This window comes from Sycon ciliatum, chromosome 13 (assembly GCF_964019385.1).
Source record: "Sycon ciliatum chromosome 13, ocSycCili1.1, whole genome shotgun sequence".
Lineage (NCBI taxonomy): Eukaryota > Metazoa > Porifera > Calcarea > Leucosolenida > Sycettidae > Sycon > Sycon ciliatum.
This window is the reverse complement of record NC_088655.1, coordinates 1,668,658-1,686,454: the sequence shown is the minus strand read 5'-3', so window position 1 is coordinate 1,686,454 and position 17,797 is coordinate 1,668,658. Positions and strand designations below refer to the sequence as shown.

Sequence of the window (17,797 nt, the reverse complement as noted above, 5' to 3'; positions counted from 1 at the left end):
CAGCTCTGCCAGCAGAATTTCAGCGCGTTGTTTACCGAGGACCTTCTCCGCGTACTCCCTCACGTTTTCCGGTGAGAAACCCAGTACTTGGATCTTCTGCTGATATTTGCCGCACTGCGATAGTTGATATGCATCCTGGCATGGACGGCTTGTGACAATCACGTGTGTCTTCACCATGCCCTCACGTTTCAGCAAATGTCTCATGAACTTACTGCAGCTGGCGAAATCACACTCATCCAAGCCGTCCATGATGACACATAGACGGCTTGGAGAATCTTCGAAGTAGCTTGCAAGCTCCAATATCTCAGTCTGCGACAGGCCCTGGGTGTCCAGTTTCACAGCCAACAGCTCAGCAAGACTAGTGGCAGCTCTCACCTCTTTTTCACGGAGCTCCAGTCCTACGACCAGGTCGAATTCCTCCTGCCATAGTTCGCCTCTGCTCCACAGGTATAGAACCATGAGCAGAAACACTGTGGTCTTGCCACTACCAGCAGATCCGTACGCCAGTACATTCCGTAACACCTTGCCACAGAGATTCGGTCGCTCGGTCGCTGTAGCTGCTGGTGCAGAATTTCCTTTTGAATGAGAAACGTCGTCAACACTCGAACCTGCCGCACGAAACAGGTTCTTCAATTCAATTCGATCGGCTTTGCTAAATTGCACTGCGTGTTCACGTCTCTCGGTGTACGTGGAGAAAGACGACTGCTCGTCAAATTCCGACTTCAATTCGTGCTCGGATACCAATGCCAAATTGACGAATATCTCTTGTAATGGAATTACTGCATCGCCAGCCAGTCCACCACTGATTTGCAATCCAGACTCTTCTGCCAACTCACGTAGCTTTTCCTTCGCTTTCGCTAGTGAGCCAAGGATCGATGTTTGCTGAGCTGAGGGCCCAGCTCCTGTCTTGTTCCCCATCTTATTCTTCAATAAGTTTCTTTCACAGAGACTCGCACTCTCTACTCTAGCTCTCCCGTCACCAGATCATGATCCTCTAGCCCCACGCTTGACCTCCGGTCCGAGTCATACCGCGCCGCGGGCCGTGCTTGAAGACCAAACTCGAACGAGTCGAACTCCAAGCGATCACTACAAATTCATGAGTATTAAAATACCGGCATTTTACTACTCCTTGCTCCACAAAAATTGAATCATGACTGTGCTTGGCTACATGTATACAATCAAGTGGTAGATCTACTAACGAGTGTGGTTGTCTACATAGTTATTCGTTACTGCCACATTTTAGTCTGCAATCAGTCATGTAGAAACTGATGGAGATATACAAGACTCTTGATTATGATTTGCTGGTTGTCCGTAAACTGTGTCACGTGCAGACTGGATATGAGGGTGCGGGATAAAAACGTTGAATCTATCCATGTCATCGGAAAACAGTGAGAAGGAACACATTCATTTGAAACATGTCAAAGTGAAAGGAGGAAAAATAGGATCCGAAAACCGGTAATGCGACTAAGAGAAAGCAGAAAAGAGAATGTGATGCGCGCTAAGATAATAAAACCCAAACCAGAAATTCACCGCTGAACAACTACATGTCCAAATGTAGATCAGGCAGGGAATGAATGACTGTTTAAAATATATACCAATTAGGCAATAGTTGTGTATTTGTATTTCACTATTTCCTAGTTACAATCAGAGTACATGATAGACGATTCAGCCTGGCTATGGATGTGTCCATTGTTGACTTGTTTCTTTGCAAAGAGAACACTTACATTGGTGATGATGAAGGGTTTTCTGTGTTATCACTCAAACATTTGATGTTGCAAACCTTGATGATGAGAATGAGAATAGTGGTGCGAGAATGGCAAAACGAAACACGTCATCGAATCCATGACGTCAAATGTACATGTGTGGCTACTTGGTCCGGTAGGAAACTATAACGAAGACGCTGGTACAAACCTGGCGGAGGGGAAGTTCCCAAGGCAACACTGGCTTAGGGAAAACCGAAGCCGAGAAGGTTGGTACATGTAAGTGTGACATGATGCACCTATTTCTGATGTGTTGTTCAAAATGACAATGTTTCTACTTTTCACGGACCATGACACTAGAACGTGACTGTGTGTGAGAATGTTACAGTCTGATTCGATTGTGTGAAAGGATTGAAAACCAGTACATTGAGAAACACGTCCGAATCGTCCATCCCATACATTCCACTAGCCGAACATCAAATCCAGTCTGTTCGTCTGTGATTGCGGTCCAGTACAGAAGACTCGCCCCAGTACAAGTTAGCGAATGTAGCCCAGGCTTGAGTGACACATCAGTGACAACTCTCTCTAGCAGGTTCGCTGTCACGCGACTAAGCTCATTGTAAGGCATTATCTGTTAGCCGACAGTGCTGCAGTAAAGTACGTGGGTCACATTGAATAGCTACATCCCCCCCCCCCCCACACACACAGGCTGAAGGTCGGCGACAGGGCTGCCATACCGCAGAACAAGACCATCTCTGCATTCACTGTTTGACAGCTAGAACCCAGGAGCCTTCAGTGGACATGGTTAGTCAGCTGAATACTCCAGACTCGCGGACCTGGTTCATGGCACGATGCAGACTTTCAGAGAATGTGCTGATGACACAACGTCACCGTAGCAGAAGCAGCAGCACCCTGAATATGGGCTATCTTCACTGTCTACCTTCCTTGGTGTTCATATGACTGAAGGTGGACAGCGAAGTTCTAAGCTGTGGACATTGAGTCATGATGTTGTAGAGGTGAGGGATGGTGAGGAACGATACAGCGTACCCAGTTCGATGGGATCAAGCATACCAAAACAGCCTTCTGAACATGGGAAAGAGAAGAGATGGTGGAGACCAGTATCAACAGGTTGTTCTGTCAGGTTTGCTAGATCTTTGCATGCCGGTGACATGCTCTACGGGTGTCATGACTTGGGCATGCTGGAAACCATTCGTCTCTGTAAGTTTGCATACTTGGTGATGGTTTGGCCTAGATAGCGCGATACACGTGGTGCTTTTCAAGCACAATCTTCACGAACTGCTGTCCCACTCTTCATTCACTGACTAGTATATTTACTTTACGACACTTGATATAATTATGTAGTACTGAGGTTTAAAATTAATTTTCTACAATTGAAAGCCTTTCAAGACCAACCTTCGTTAGCAGGCATCTCTTCCCCGATTGTGTCCAGCAAGGTTCCGTGACGGGTACCACTACAGAGTCTGTCTGGATGCAATAGTGTACACGTTCCATGACCGGTACCACTACAGAGTCTGTCTGGATGCAGTATAGTGTACAGGTTCCGTGACGGGTACCACTACAGAGTCTAGTCTGGGATATGCAGTATAGTGTACACGCTCCGTGACGGGTAGCACTACAGAGTCTGTCTGGATGCAGTATAGCGTATACCCCCTTGATTTAGACTTCGGCCTTTGGGGAATCCCTCAAATAATACTAATAAAAAAAATAAAATAAAAAATAATAATAATACACATGTATGAGACAGCCTATCATGAAGCATACCTCACTCATCTCTGGATGATGGCTTCACCAACTCCATGAGCAGACACATACACACACACAAACATACACACGCACACACAGTCACACACACACACACACACACACACACACACACAAACATACACACACGCACACACACACAAACATACAAACGAACACACATAAACATACACAAACATACACACGCGCACACACACACACGCGAACATACACACGCACACACACACACGCACACACACACACACCGCTGCAAGGGAATGAATGAATATAAACTTCTTACGATCGAGTACAGTTTGACGATGGTAAGGGATGAGGCGTACGTAAAACTGTCTACCAACCTTGTCACTACAACCTCTTTCTATCTTGTGTTTACTTCAGGATTTGTATGAGATTTCTACGTGTGTATTGTGTTCCATGATGAAGGTATTTGATACAGTGTGATATGCTGGAGTCTTGAAAACACAGGATATAATCTATGTATAGTGTTTATGATGATTGAGACCTGAACATACCTATCATGTCCATGTCAATCTATCCATTTCTCCCTGGCTTAGCTTGTCTGACCCTGTGTCCGTTATGTATGGAGTACCGCAATGTTCAATATATGCTGACCTACATTTCTCACACTCTACATATCTGATATACACATGACGTAATATGATATCAATCAACTACTACCTACCTTCTCTTGTACCACACGTAGGTATCTTGTTTGCACATGACAGTTGACACTGCTGCTCTGGTATTCTCTGACATCTCGCTGGATCATCTTGTCACGCGTAGTGTTGCAGGCTGGCATCAACACCACTGTTCTAGCTATATACGTACTTGCATACAAACCATAATGTCTAGTGATAACAACACTACATTCATTCATTCCCAGAGAATGGTGTGCTAGATCCCAGTCATTTCTCACCACTAAATGAAGTCTCTCCTGAGGATCCAACTACCGGCCTGTGTCCTTGCTCTCCATTATATCCAAGGTCATGGAGTGTGTTATAAACCAACAAGTACAAACTATTGCATTGGGTACTGCACTTGCCTGCGACCCGAGAGGTCGCGGGTTCGAGTCCCGCAGTCGCACATCTGACTGCAAAATTCCCACGACGCAGCTCACCACATCAAGGTGTGGGTTCTCTGCACTCAGTAGAGTCAAGTCGAGCGAGCTGCAACTCCCGGTGCCGAAAGGCGGGCTAACGCCCCTACATGGCTACCTCCCCTTGTCTAACCCTCAAGACAAAAATGATAGTAGCCGACTGGCCGAAATGAAAAAATAAATTAAAAAAATAAACCAACAAGTCACCAATTTCCTGGAGCGCAACGACCTGCTGCCTGACAGCCAGTTTGGTTTTAGACGTGGCCGTGGCACAGCTGACCTCCTCACAGCACTCCAGAGCGAAGGCGTGCGGGTTGTAGCTGAGGGGGGCTGTGTCCAAGTAGTAGCAATTGATATTGCCGGTGCGTTTTACCGCGTCTCTCATGTCGGCCTCCTCAACAAAGCTGAGCGAGTAGGCATCGGTGGACCTCTTCTCTCTTGGTTACGCGACTACCTGAGTAACCGCTGCCTAAAGGTGGTTACTGGAGGCCGAGCTTCCAAGAAGTACCCCATCACTGCCGGAGTGCCCCAGGGCAGCGTCCTGGGCCCCACACTCTTCATATCATTGTTTGCTGCCGATATCGACCAATGCCTCTCGCATGGAGTAAAGCTCAGCTCTTTCGCCGATGACACTACCGTGTACAGTCTGATCAGACCAAACGACAACCTCCAGGAGAAGGCAGCATCTTTACAGACAACCCTCAGCAATCTTGCCGCATGGGGCCAGCAATGGTGGATCCAGTTCGAGCCCACCAAGAGCCAGCGCCTGATTTTATGCAATGCTAGAAAGCGCCCTCTGTTTCTCAATCATGATCTTAGACCATCACACTATGCCTGCCTGCAGAGGGTACCAGGTTCAAGCCCTGCTTGGAAGCGGAAGGATTTTTTCCAGCCGTGCTGCGACCCACAGTTAATTGGGAACTCGTGGCCTGGCACGAGGAAAACATGGATGCAGTGAATGGGATTTTCGGTCTTTGACCACTTGCTGGTGAGCTGATCTACTCACCTCCCACCGCTTTAGGAGCAGCATCTGCGCCTTGATCCTTGAAGGGTGGTGGCGTTCCTACGGATGCGGAAAGCCCGGCTTCCAGCCGAGTCTCACGCGAACCGTGAAATGTTATTAATTTTTTAGAAAGCGCCCTGACTTTCAAACAACCACCATTGCCGGCGCGATTATTCCGGATTCGGACCACCTAAAGCTGCTTGGAGTCACATTCGACTCTAAGCTTGGGATCCAGCGCCACATTCATGCTGTCGCTGTCAAGGCCAGCCAGCGGCTGGGATTCTTGCGCCGTGCTGCTTGGCTTCTGGGTCATGAGGGCCGCCTTGCCGTGTATAAGGGGTTCATTCGGCCCATCCTGGAGTACGCTCCCCTAGCCACCGTGTGTGCAGCCCAATCCCACCTAGCACGCTATGACAGGGTGCAGGAGAAGGCAATGCGAAACATCGGACTGGCACGATCCTTCAGAGCCTGCAGCTCAGGAGGGCAGTCTCAGGGCTTGCATATGTGTACAAGTTGCACTACATTAAGGGTCAACCCCAGCTGACAGCCCTCCTCCCACCACAGTCGGCGCCTGCACCTACTCCTAGAACCCGCCGACAACTAGCTTCTCGCCACCCTTTCCAGTTCCAATGACCACTTGCTCAGACAGCACCGAACTACCTACTGAGATCATTCCCCTACACCCTCATTGCGGCATGGAACGACATTCCTGAGGAAGCCATTCCGGAAACTCCTGCAATGAAGGGAATGAAGGCCTTCAAGTCTCGTATTTGTCAGCACCTGAGGCGCCAGGATTGGTTGCGGGCGACAGCATTCCATGGCTAAATTTGACGATGTTCCATTCTCCAGTCCCACAACGATCACCTTTTCTTCACCTCACTGAACTGTACCTTGCTCCCTAGAGCTCTCGAATCACTTCAGTGCAGAATGTTTTGCGTTAATGTTTCTTTCTTATCTTCTTTCCTTTTTGCTGCTTTTCGTGGCCTCTTTCTCGCTGATCCAGTGCCTGCACACTACTCTGCCTGGCAGCAACTCCGATCTAACTTCTCCGTATTCCCCCCCCCCACTGAAATGAACGCAGCTGTTGTTCCATTGCCATAGTTTCCTGAACTAATCTGCCACTCACTCCCTCACCCTCCCTCACTTCCCCGCCCCCCCCCCCCCATCTCTTCCTCTCCCTCTCTCTCCATCATTAATTGTCTGGCTCCCAGGTTCTCACTCTTCACACACAGTCTTTCTCCTCTCCCTTTCCCCCAAGGTGCGTGCTGTGCGCCTTGATCCCGAGACCATTCGTCGGGGAAGCACACTTCACCTCACCGGCACAGCTCAATAGCACCTACACGCCCTTTGTAGTCCCTTATGTTCTCTTGATGTTGTTGTTGTTGTTCTCTTCCATTCTATGTAGGCATGTGAACTTTCATAAAAAATAAATATAAAAGTAAAAAAATAAAAAGGCGTGGGTTCGAATCCCCCTCCTCGCTGCCAGCACTGAGACGATATTATTTTCCTGGATAACTATGAGCTTCCCCAACAACCAGAAGCGCACTCAATACAAGCTCAGCAATACAGCTGCTATGCGCTATGTTTTTTCACTCCATTGTCTAGTTCCCCTTGGGAACGGATACTAGAATAATAATTATAATGTGCTTTGTGTCATGTCAGCAATACAGGTTCTATGTACTACGCATATTGTTAGCAGTGAGAGATCTACCGGAAGGGAGTAGGAGCTAACGTGTGAGAGCCTGGAAGCGTTATGTGTACAGAGTGAAGTATGATATGTGTAAAGTGTCAAGTAGGACGTGTGTTAAGCACACCTTTCACAATGCCTGAGGGAAAGTACATACGATATCCAGGTAACGACACGAGATTGAGAAAGATCGCCACCACGACGAACAAATGAACTACCATGAGTGAAAAATAGACTGAAGGGAAACATCAAGAGACTGTCCGAGATAATGACCGAGAGAACGAGAGAGACAGTGAGAGAGAGAGCGAGAGAGACAGAGAGAGAGAGCGCGCGCGAGAGAGAGATTGAGAGAGATATATAATATTAATAATAATACCCAATGCTGTAGACAGCAAGCTGTTTCGGCCATAAAGGCCTCATCAGTACAGCTACGAGCTAAATAGGTTGAGCTACCAGCCATGGTGCAAAGGAGGCACCACAGACATGAAGATAGCTCGTCGCTCTAGCGCCAGAGTGCTCAAACTACAAAAATTAGCGGGCATTGCGTGATGCAGCAGCACAGAGCAGCCTACTGAGAGTGCTCAACAAGGCGAAAGCCGAGGAGCGTGATACCCAATGCTGTAGACAGCAAGCTGTTTCGGTTTTGTAATAACAATAATCATAGAACAGTTCGCGTACAAGGCAGCAAATGCTAACCTTTCCGCTTCTGTCTCTTTTGAGCTCTGCTACATGTGATGGTTGTGAAAAAAAGGAAAAGAAAAACACCCGAGAGAAATGAAAGTGCACAACCGGATAGAGGTGTGTATGGAGATGGGTGTATGTAAGTACGCGCATGCATGTGCTAGTGTGCGTGCGGGGAAGTGTCCGTGCGGGGAAGTGTGCGTGCGCGTGTGGGAAACGGAGTGCAAGCACTAATAGTTACTGAGCGGCCAAAATGCAGAGGTTACTGCTTGAACGTTAAGAATGGAGTCACTGAGCGGAACGGACAAAATGCAGCAGCTACTGATGGAACATGGCACGCCACTGATTCTTGTCAGTGGCAGTGGTGCGGACCTCTTCCAAATCCCCCACATTCTTCAATGGGATGTTCCTTTCTTGGAGGCCCTTGATGACTGTGGTGGCGAGTGTTGTCTTCGCGACTTCGGTCTACCACGGTGGCCGGTAGCGTCTCGCTTCAGGTAGCATGTCATAGCTCTGAAAGCAGGTGCATTGGGGTCCATCCGAAGAACGTGCCCTAGCATTTGCGTTCTGCGGCGCTTTACAATTGCAGATATCGGTTCAGAGCTGCACCTCTTGTACAACGGATCATTCGTTATAATGGTCTGGGTGACGAATTCCAAGAATTGTGCGTAGCTGTTTCCTGTGGAATACGTCCAGGGATGCCAGGTTGCCCTCCGTGAGTCCCCACGTCTCACAATTGTAGAGGAGGGTGGAGATCACGAGGGCATTGTATATTCTCAGCCGGCGCTTTTCTGATACCTTCTCCTTCCGGAGCCATAGGGAGAACATCCTGCCAAAGACCTGCGAGGCCTTTTCCATACGGTGAGCAATATCATCACCCCCGCCCAAGTAGGACCCAAGCTGTTTAGATTTCTTCTATCTTTCGCCTTCAGACGTTAAGTGGATCTATTCTGTCTTCGCCTCGTTTACTTTCAGACCCCAGACTCCGAGTGTGGCACTTATCGCGGGCAAAACTTCCTTGAGCCAAGATAAGTTACGGGACAGGACGTTAACATCATCAGCGTAACCTGTCTCTGGTGGGATCATGTTATCATGCTCTGGCCTTCAAGGGAAACGGTCCCGACACTCCCGCAGGGCAGCCCCCAGTTAACAAACGAACAGTATCGGGCTGAGCCCATCTCCCTGCGGAGTCCCGATATTGGCTTCGAAGGGATTGGATTCCTTTCTGCTGATCTTGACTGCTACAGAGGTACGATACAGCAGGTGTTGAATCATACACACCTCATATGAACCCGCAATGCCCGCCCTGACCTCCACCACCTCCGCTCGGTCATGCGAGTCAAAAGCACGGGACATATCTAGTCCTAGTATGTGGCAGTCCCAATAGTATCGAATTGCTTTATCTGCAAGCCATCGGATGCACCATACAACGTCACTAGTGCTGCGACCTGCCCGAAATCCAGATTGAGTGGGCCCAAGGAAGCTAGACACTTGCTTCGATATTCGGTTCAGAACAATGAGAGATATGACTTTGCGCATAGTATTGAGGAGGATGATATGGCGTATGTTTGCTGTTGGTCCCTTCGGTTTGTTTGGTTTGTTTAGCGGGACAATCGAGCCACTGCTTAGAGTCGAAATAAGATTGTCTCCATTCGTGATGCACGAATTGATGATTTCCGATATGACTGGAGCAAGCTGACTACAGGAGTACTTGATTAGCTCTCCCTGGATACCATCAGGACCACATGCACGACAATTGCGCAATTTGACGGCTGCCTTTACGACTTTTGCTGGTTGGATAGGATCCTGCAGTTGGTGTGGCCGGGGTTGATCAATAGGTACTGCGGTGGGACTGTGAAACAGGCGCTCAAAATGGGTTGCCGCTGCTTAAATCTTTTCCGTGTCTTTGCAAAGGGTTTCACCGTCCTCTGAATGGATTACTAGCTGGGTTTCTTGCTTTTCTTCAGTGCGGATGCAGCTGCAAACATCCTGGCGGGAGTTGGGGCGTTCTCTACCTCGGCGGCAATGTGATCTATCTTGTCATTGGCGTCTTTTCTCTGGAGTTCCCGGATTCTGTGCATCAACTGGTTTCTCTATTTCTTGATTGCTGGATCAGTGTTGCCCGCTGCCATCTGCTCGTGGACTCGGACACGACGCCTTGTAACATCTTGTCCACAATCGTACGGGCTTCCTGTCGTTGATGCCACGGAAGACGACGTGGTGGCTGGAAGATTGGAGTGGCATCGCCAGTGTCAATTTGATGTTCCATGAGCGATGTGCGACCCAGCTCAGCGCAGGACATCGCAAAGACGTGACGGTGACGGTGTAACAGGCCCCGTACCTGTTGCCGTTGGTCTGCAGTCAATCGCGACTCGTCAATGTGCAGCACATCATACAGGCCAGACTCGCTACCGAGCTCGTCCCAACTATATTCTCCCCGGGGCTCCTCCGTAGACCCCACTGCGCATACTTCCGCAGCATCGCAGTGAAGCGCCGTGGGACTCAGCGACCCAAGGCGCGTACCTCGAGGAACAACCACATCCCTGTCCGAGGTATTCAGCAGACGCACTGGCACATCGCCCTGTACGCCACACCGCACCACCGCGTGCGCTGCAACATAACCATACCTAAACATCGACCCTGCATCAGGTGCGAAAACAGCATCGCATTGGACATCGGGTTGCGGCCTCGCCCGCACTGCACCGGAGACACACAGCTCATGGCGAGCTGGAATACATACACGCCGCCGTAATTTCACAACACTAGACGCGGCAGGATCAATGGTAGATAGGCGTACAGGGGCCGATCTAAAGTGCAAGTCTTGGGCGCGGGGATCAGAAGTAATGGAACAGGGTAGCAAAGCTAGGACGTCACATCCAACGATGCACGAATGGTGCAGACCGCGCACCACACACACTGTATGCAAGCATTCACCCTGGTCCAACGTAAGTTGCACAACAGTTTTACCAACCACCCACAGCGGGCTGCCGTTAGCACTACATAGGCCACCTCCCTCGTAACCTTCAATGTCATCAGGCCCAACACCCACCCTGCCAGCCATGCAGTGTCTCGGAAATCAAGCTTACTGCGGACCCTGTGTCAATCAGTACAACAGCACTCACCCCGTTTAAACAGACTTGGACCTCGAACCCGCGGACATTCTTAGTAGAATGGGGAGCGGGGATCAGGGAAGTAGTTGTAGAACCTACCGACGCTAGACCGGAGACGTGATCCGCCGCTCCGGTCAGTACTCGTTTCCCGACTGGTGTTGAGGCCGCCCACGCCCCTCAGATCCTTTCCAGCCGTTTCGACCGCTGTCATGGGAAGCCAATTCGGGGCACTGAGCCCGGGTATGCCCTGGTCTATTACAGTGCCAGCAGAGGAGGGGTGACCCACCGCCACGTAAGTTTGGCGGACGCCATCCCCGCCGTGGGGACTGGAAGATACCAGGCGCATGGCAAGTGGACTCTTGATGAAGAACCTGGTCCAGTTTCTCAGTCAGCTGCGACAGGGATGTCGCGAGAGTGGCGAGTCGCTCGTCTTGGCTAACTGGGGCGACCATGGACGCTGGCCCGTAACGGGGTGACTCGCACACGCCAGATGTGGCCATCACAGTCTGAAGCAATGGCTGGGCGACCGCGCCCAAACCCGCCCGTACATAAGGGCCCACTAACTTGGTCGATGCATCTGGTGGAAGCTCTACCTCTGACCATACCTTTTCCAGGTGCAATGCCGTTTCGACCGCCGCTTGGACGGTTGCCGGTGGGTTCTCCTGTAAAAGCACCCTCAGAGCCACTGGTGTAAGAGATTCGATAAATAGGTCTCGCACCAGATCATCGCGAACCGCATCTGGCATCATAGGGTAAGCCCGGACGACTAAGCGACGAAAGTCATCAGCGACCCGCAGTAGGTCCTCACCCGCCTTCCGTCGCCGCGTACGGAATTGGGCCTTGTACTGGTTTGCAACCGCAGCAGGGGCAAACCGATTGCCCATATCAGCGCAGAGATGTTGCCAATTCACTCGTCGAGCAGCAGGCAAGGTAGTGAAGAACCGGCGAGCCGCATCGCGCAGCCTCACCCCAAGGAACTGGGCCCTCTGCGGATCCTGCCATCCGTTGACTTCCGCACACTGTATGAAATAGGCCAAGTATTCCTGCCAATCTCCTTCTCCATCAAAGGTCTCTGGCATAACAGCAGGCCGAGCAACCGCGCCGCCTGCTCTCGCTGGAGCGGCTCCTGCAGCAGGAACACCTCCAAGCGCAGCTGCCCCCGCAGCAGCAGCGCCACCACCACCTACGGGCGCTGCACCGGCAGCACCCTGGTTTTGCCCTCGTTGAGCCATCGCTCCTCTCACGCACACAACAAATTAAGAACACAAAAAATAAAAATAAAACCCGGGACGACAGGACCCAGGCACAATCCGTCAGGAAACAAGGTACAACAACCACCAACTGACTCCCCAGGGACGAACACGTTGCTTTATACTATCACTGGGCCCGCTAGCGCTTCCTAGCGGCCCACCGAAGACCCAGGTCTTCGCGCGATACTCCCGATCGCCCACGACCAGCTCATCAAGAGCTGTCCATTGTTACCTTAGCCGTCCCGACACCCTGACCTCTGTGCATTCGGTCCACACGCACACACACACGCACACGCACACAGTACCCTAGTACATCGTTATCCCTGGTGGCGCCACCAGACTCTTAAATTATCCTCGTCAACTGTAACCTGACCTAACCACAGGCTCCCAGGATACATCAACTCCATCGGATCACACCGAATCACAACCACTAGACCCTTATCAGAGCGCTGTTCCGAACAAACCACCAATGCCCTCAAGGGTAACAACAAGCCTCTAGACGTACAGACAATGCAAACAACCATGACACCTACTCAGACTGATCAGAACCACAGCCAATGCTGATACATGATTTGGAACTAACCGCAGTTCCACACCTAGTCTAAAGCCTTGCCAGGGTTTCGGTCACGACCCGTAACTGAACCCATGCGAGCAAGTGACTGCTAACCGCAAGCAGGTGACGCACACAGCACAACAGCATGCCGCAGACTAGTTCATATGCAAGCATTGGTTCACTGAAGGAGAGGTAGACATACATACACATGTAGATCATGCGTTAGCAATACATACAAGTCAGTATACACGATGTCCGCGTGAGCAGGCGCTCATTGGGGTTCCGCTGAAGGTGCCGGCAGTGGTGGCGGTGGTGGCCGGACTGGTTTAACGACCACCGACCGTAGCCGACCGGTGTAAGTTGCGCTGACCTCTTCCTCATCTTCCGTGCCTCCGTAATCGAGATCAGTGTCCAGGTCCATCGCGACCTAGTCACCTTGACCTTCTGGCCCGCCGCGGACCGCGTCAGCATAGGAGGGCTTCTTGGGAGGTGCAGCATTGATAACTCCCGCCACACTTCCCGCTGCCACCACGGCAGCTGCAGCAGTAGTCGCGGCAACTGTTGCCGCGGCCTCACCGCGAGGCTTCTCCGCAGGCCAACCTCGCTTGGCCAAATGCGCCTGCCACCGCTCCTCCCGCTTCACCCGCCGTCGGTCAGAACAGGACCTCTTTCCTGGTGCGACGTAGGCAGACTCCTCGCTTTCTCGTCGCCGCTTCTGGGGTAGGGAACCGTTCCGCCTTGGTACCGGAGGGGAATCCTCACTCCTGCCGGCATCCGCACCAACGAAGGAGGAGAAGAAGCCCTCCGATGACCGCTGCAACCGAACCAGCTCGCCACGCAGCCTCCGCAGCAGCGTGGCAGGCCGTTCGCGCCCGGTTTCCTCCAAGGCCGCCGCTCCATCGCGGAGCGCCCTCCGGACCTCTTCTGCCTGGCAATTGCTAGTTTCCGCCATCTAGCCGTCCTTTGTAGAGTGGTGGGCAGACCCTGCTCGCAGCGCCAAATGTCGTAACCGGGTATCCCGCTAGTAGTAGCGTTCAGCCGCAATATACGGCTACTGCCCAACCACTCACACAACAAGGTCACCGTAACCTAAAGGACGCTTATTGCTCCGGACAAGAAGAGGGAGAAACGAGAAGTGACCCTAGCGGCTAAGAACACCCCCTATTGTAAGCTTAGCTAAAACACGAAGTAAATATCAGCGCGGGTTATAATGCAATAGCGAACGACCATGCCAGCTGAGAAGCAGTTACGCTGCTAATGTATTGTTCAGTGCAACAGCAATAGCACCGGCTATACGGTGAGGTGCTACGTATGTCGTTGTCATCAGCGGGACAAGAGTACTCAGTACTACTGTAATACGGACGTACATGTATATGCGCACCAGACCATAACGACGGTGACAGGTATGAATATGTCGCACTGTCACCAACTGATTTGTCAGGGGAGAGCTAGAGGCAAGATGATGGCGGCGTGGATCAATACTACTACTAGTACATTACAACAAGTACACAGATGTAGAGGTAAGGGGATACGTTAGGACAGCTCTGCATGCATGATGCTCGCGGGCAACAACAATAATAACATGCATCTAGCCATGAGTAGGAAAAGTCACAGTTGCAGCATTGCCGGATATGACATCGGCAAGCAGCAAGCAAAAAACATAATATGTACAAGAAGAAAAGCAGGCAAAAAAAACCTATCGATGGTCAGGGTTTAGGGGTAGGGGGTATACAGGGGAACAAAACAATACAAAACTTTACATTGTCTCAAGAATTTACAACAAATTTACTGAGTTTACATGACTGTGTGATCAAATTACAACACAACATACATTGTCACAATCACATTACACTCACACAGCCAGTCTACATACTCACACATGCAAGCCATGCCGACACCCCCACTCTGTGAACACGGTGACAAGTTGAGAACAAACATTCTCACTCAAGCCACAGTCCTCCACCCACAATTCACGTAACTGTGTACACACCTTCACTGCTTCAATGAATCTCAATTCATCATCCTCACTGTCCACAAACACATTCCCCTCCAACCAAAACTCTTTCAGCCGTGTACATTGCTCCAACATATCACAGAGTACAGACAACGGTGCAGCACCATCACTGTACATGTACTCGACACGGACAGTGTGTACATTCTTACACTGACTAAGTGCACGGCACAACGACACAAAACCACTCACACCAACAGGGTTACAAGCGACATCCACCCTCACAAGACTAGCAGACATGGCTGAAATCACGGAGGACAATGCCTGACCATCATGAATAGCATTCACAAATAGACGTAGTACACGTACACTACTACACCTCTGTAAGCCTGCTGATAAGCTGGGAAATGACTCATCCACAATGCTACAAACGCCGAGGTTGACTACCTCCAAATCACTACATGTATAGCCACACAGTAAAGAACTGAGAGCAACACATTCATGAGAAGAAAGAGAAACATTATACTAGTACAGATTGAGCTTTGATGCAAGCATAGCACGAAAGAAAGGGTGTTTCCAGTTGCGGGACACACCATGATACTCTGCATGCTCATGATATGCCACCACAAGATGAACAAACAACCTACGTATAGGAGAAGATTCAGCAGCAGCATCAGCAGCATCAGCTAGACTTACAATGCGAGAAGGAGCAGCTTGCAGGGATTCATGACTCAGCAGCATAGCAGCGGGATGAAGGAGACTCTCGCACGGGCGCCCCAGCTTGGCATCCACCTTGGATAGCGCTTCCAGCAGCACAGTGCCATTTGCAACACTGCCGTTCTCCATCCACACCGTCAGGAGAGTCTTTAGGAATAGCGCGTCTGTGGGCTCTCGGCTGATGGGCATGGAACGGCGCACACGTTGCTCACCATGGCCCTTGCCACGGTCATGCCGAGGAATGAGGAGAATGTCGGCGAGGACTGTCATGTGCTCAGCCTTCAGAATCTGGCAAAGTCGGTCGTGGACCTTTGTCATCTCCATCTCACCGGTCAGGACACTTGAGTCGTTGCGTATCTCCTCGGCTAGCTTAGCAGCGGTGGCAGCACGTCTAGCGGCAGTAGCAGCATGTTTGGTAGCCTCCGTAGTCGCGACGGAAGCCCATTCCTCTTGCCCGTCGCTGGCGCATCTGTTAGCTAGTTTGGTGGATTCGTCGGCCTCACTGCTAGGATCCAGTGGTATGGGATCCGCACACTGCGCACGCCATAGCTCCTCCATGATGGTCAGCGACACGTCTTCCGGGCATAGAGCAATGAGAAACTTCCAGAACATTGCCATATGGCCATCGTACGCGCCCAGTCGTTGTACCAGTGCAATGGCGTGATAACTTTCTTGCACCACGCATTCTGCCTGAAACCATGCCGCCAGGAACTCCTGCAGTGACAGATGGCAGAAGCGGTATTGCCGAGCGTCCGTAGACATTGTGCCCTGGCATGTTTGCAGAAGACCCAAGCTCATGGCATCCTTGCTCAAGTGGGAGTTGACGATGTCGGATGTGTTGAACACCATCCTTTTCACCAGCAGCATGCGAAACGCAAAACTCCCCAGTTCCTGTAGCGACTGGACCACTTTGCTGGGTGCCAGTGAAATCGACTCGCAAACCGCACCACCAGCACGCTCTACGACTCGACGCAGTAACGATTCGTACAGGGATGCGCTGCACTTCCACACGGCATTGCTGCTCTTGAAAAGCTCACATGTTAGGGCTGCAAACATGGGAGTTGCCATAAGACATGACACATCCGGCTTGCTCCGCAGCTCTGCCAGCAGAATTTCAGCGCGCTCTCTACCGAGAACCTTCTCTGCATACTCCCTCACGTTCTCCGGTGAGAAACCCAGTACTTGGATCTTCTGCTGATATTTACCACACTGCGATAGTTGATATGCATCCTGGCATGGACGGCTTGTGACGATCACGTGTGTCTTCACCATGCCCTCACGTTTCAGCAAGTCACTCATGAACAAACTGCAGCTGGCGAAATCACATTCATCCAAGCCGTCCATGATGACACATAGACGGCTTGGAGAATCCTGGAAGTAGCTTGCTAGCTCCAATATCTCAGTCTGCGACAGGCCCTGGCTTGCCAGTTTCACAGTCAACAGCTCAGCAAGACTAGTGGCAGCTCTCACCTCTTTTTTACGAAGCTCCAGTCCCACGACCAGATCGAATTCCTCCTGCCACAGTTCGCCTCTGCTCCACAGGTATAGAACCATGAGCAGAAACACTGTGGTCTTGCCACTACCAGCAGATCCGTACGCCAGTACATTCCGTAACACCTTGCCACAGAGATTCGGTCGCTCGGTCGCTGTAGCTGCTGGTGCAGATCTTCCTTTTGAATGGGAAACGTCCTCAACACTCGAACCTGCGTCGCGAAACAGGTTCTTCAATTCAATTCGATGGGCTTTGCTAAATTGCACTGCGTGTTCACGTCTCTCGGCATACATCGAGAACGCTTCATCAAAGTCTCTTTTCAGACACAAACGCCAAATTCACGAATATCTGTTCGAGCGGAATGTGATCATCAGAAGCGAGGCCGCCGCTCAGCTGAACTCCCGACTCCTCGGCCTGTTCCAACAACTTCTTTTTATCTTTCACCAGTGAAGGCAGCAGAGCCCTGGGCTTTGCGCCAGGCCCCTCAGCCATAAGCAGTTAGCTTCGACAGCACAACAGGTATATCTACGTGTGTGAAAAGCGAAAACCTAGTTTGTCAGTTCAGTGCAGTTTCTCCGTAGACCTACTACTGTTCAGTGCAGTTTCTCAGTTCAGTGTTACATGATGCGTTCAACACTCACTCTGAGTGTAGATCTACTGTCATGTAAGTACAGGTTCCTGCACGAGTACGAGGGCAGTACCGCGGAATCCAGCCCGCGCCGCGATAGCGGCAAGGGCTGGATGAACAGCGGTACTGACCGAGTATGATTGATTA

The 17,797-nt window shown here is 50.8% G+C and overlaps 1 protein-coding gene across 1 annotated transcript; it reads right to left on the bottom strand.

Annotated features, from left to right (window-relative positions):
- Window positions 1-10,029: 10,029 nt before the first annotated feature.
- LOC135829905 (uncharacterized) lies at window positions 10,030-12,291 on the bottom strand. The gene is made up of 2 exons (XM_065342287.1): window positions 11,346-12,291; window positions 10,030-10,589 (listed from the first exon to the last, which is right to left on the bottom strand). Exons 1-2 carry the CDS (start codon window positions 12,289-12,291, stop codon window positions 10,030-10,032), a joined length of 1,506 nt encoding a protein of 501 aa, XP_065198359.1.
- Window positions 12,292-17,797: the final 5,506 nt, after the last annotated feature.

What these genes read in the sequence shown, in the direction of transcription:
- LOC135829905 (XM_065342287.1), bottom strand. Translation starts at nt 12,291, where the DNA reads ATGGCTCAACGAGGGCAAAACCAGGGTGCTGCCGGTGCAGCGCCCGTA. An exon ending in TCCGCCAAACTTACGTGGCG is followed by an intron (nt 10,590 to 11,345) that starts GTGGGTCACCCC and finishes CACCTGATGCAG; the next exon opens with GGTCGATGTTTAGGTATGGT.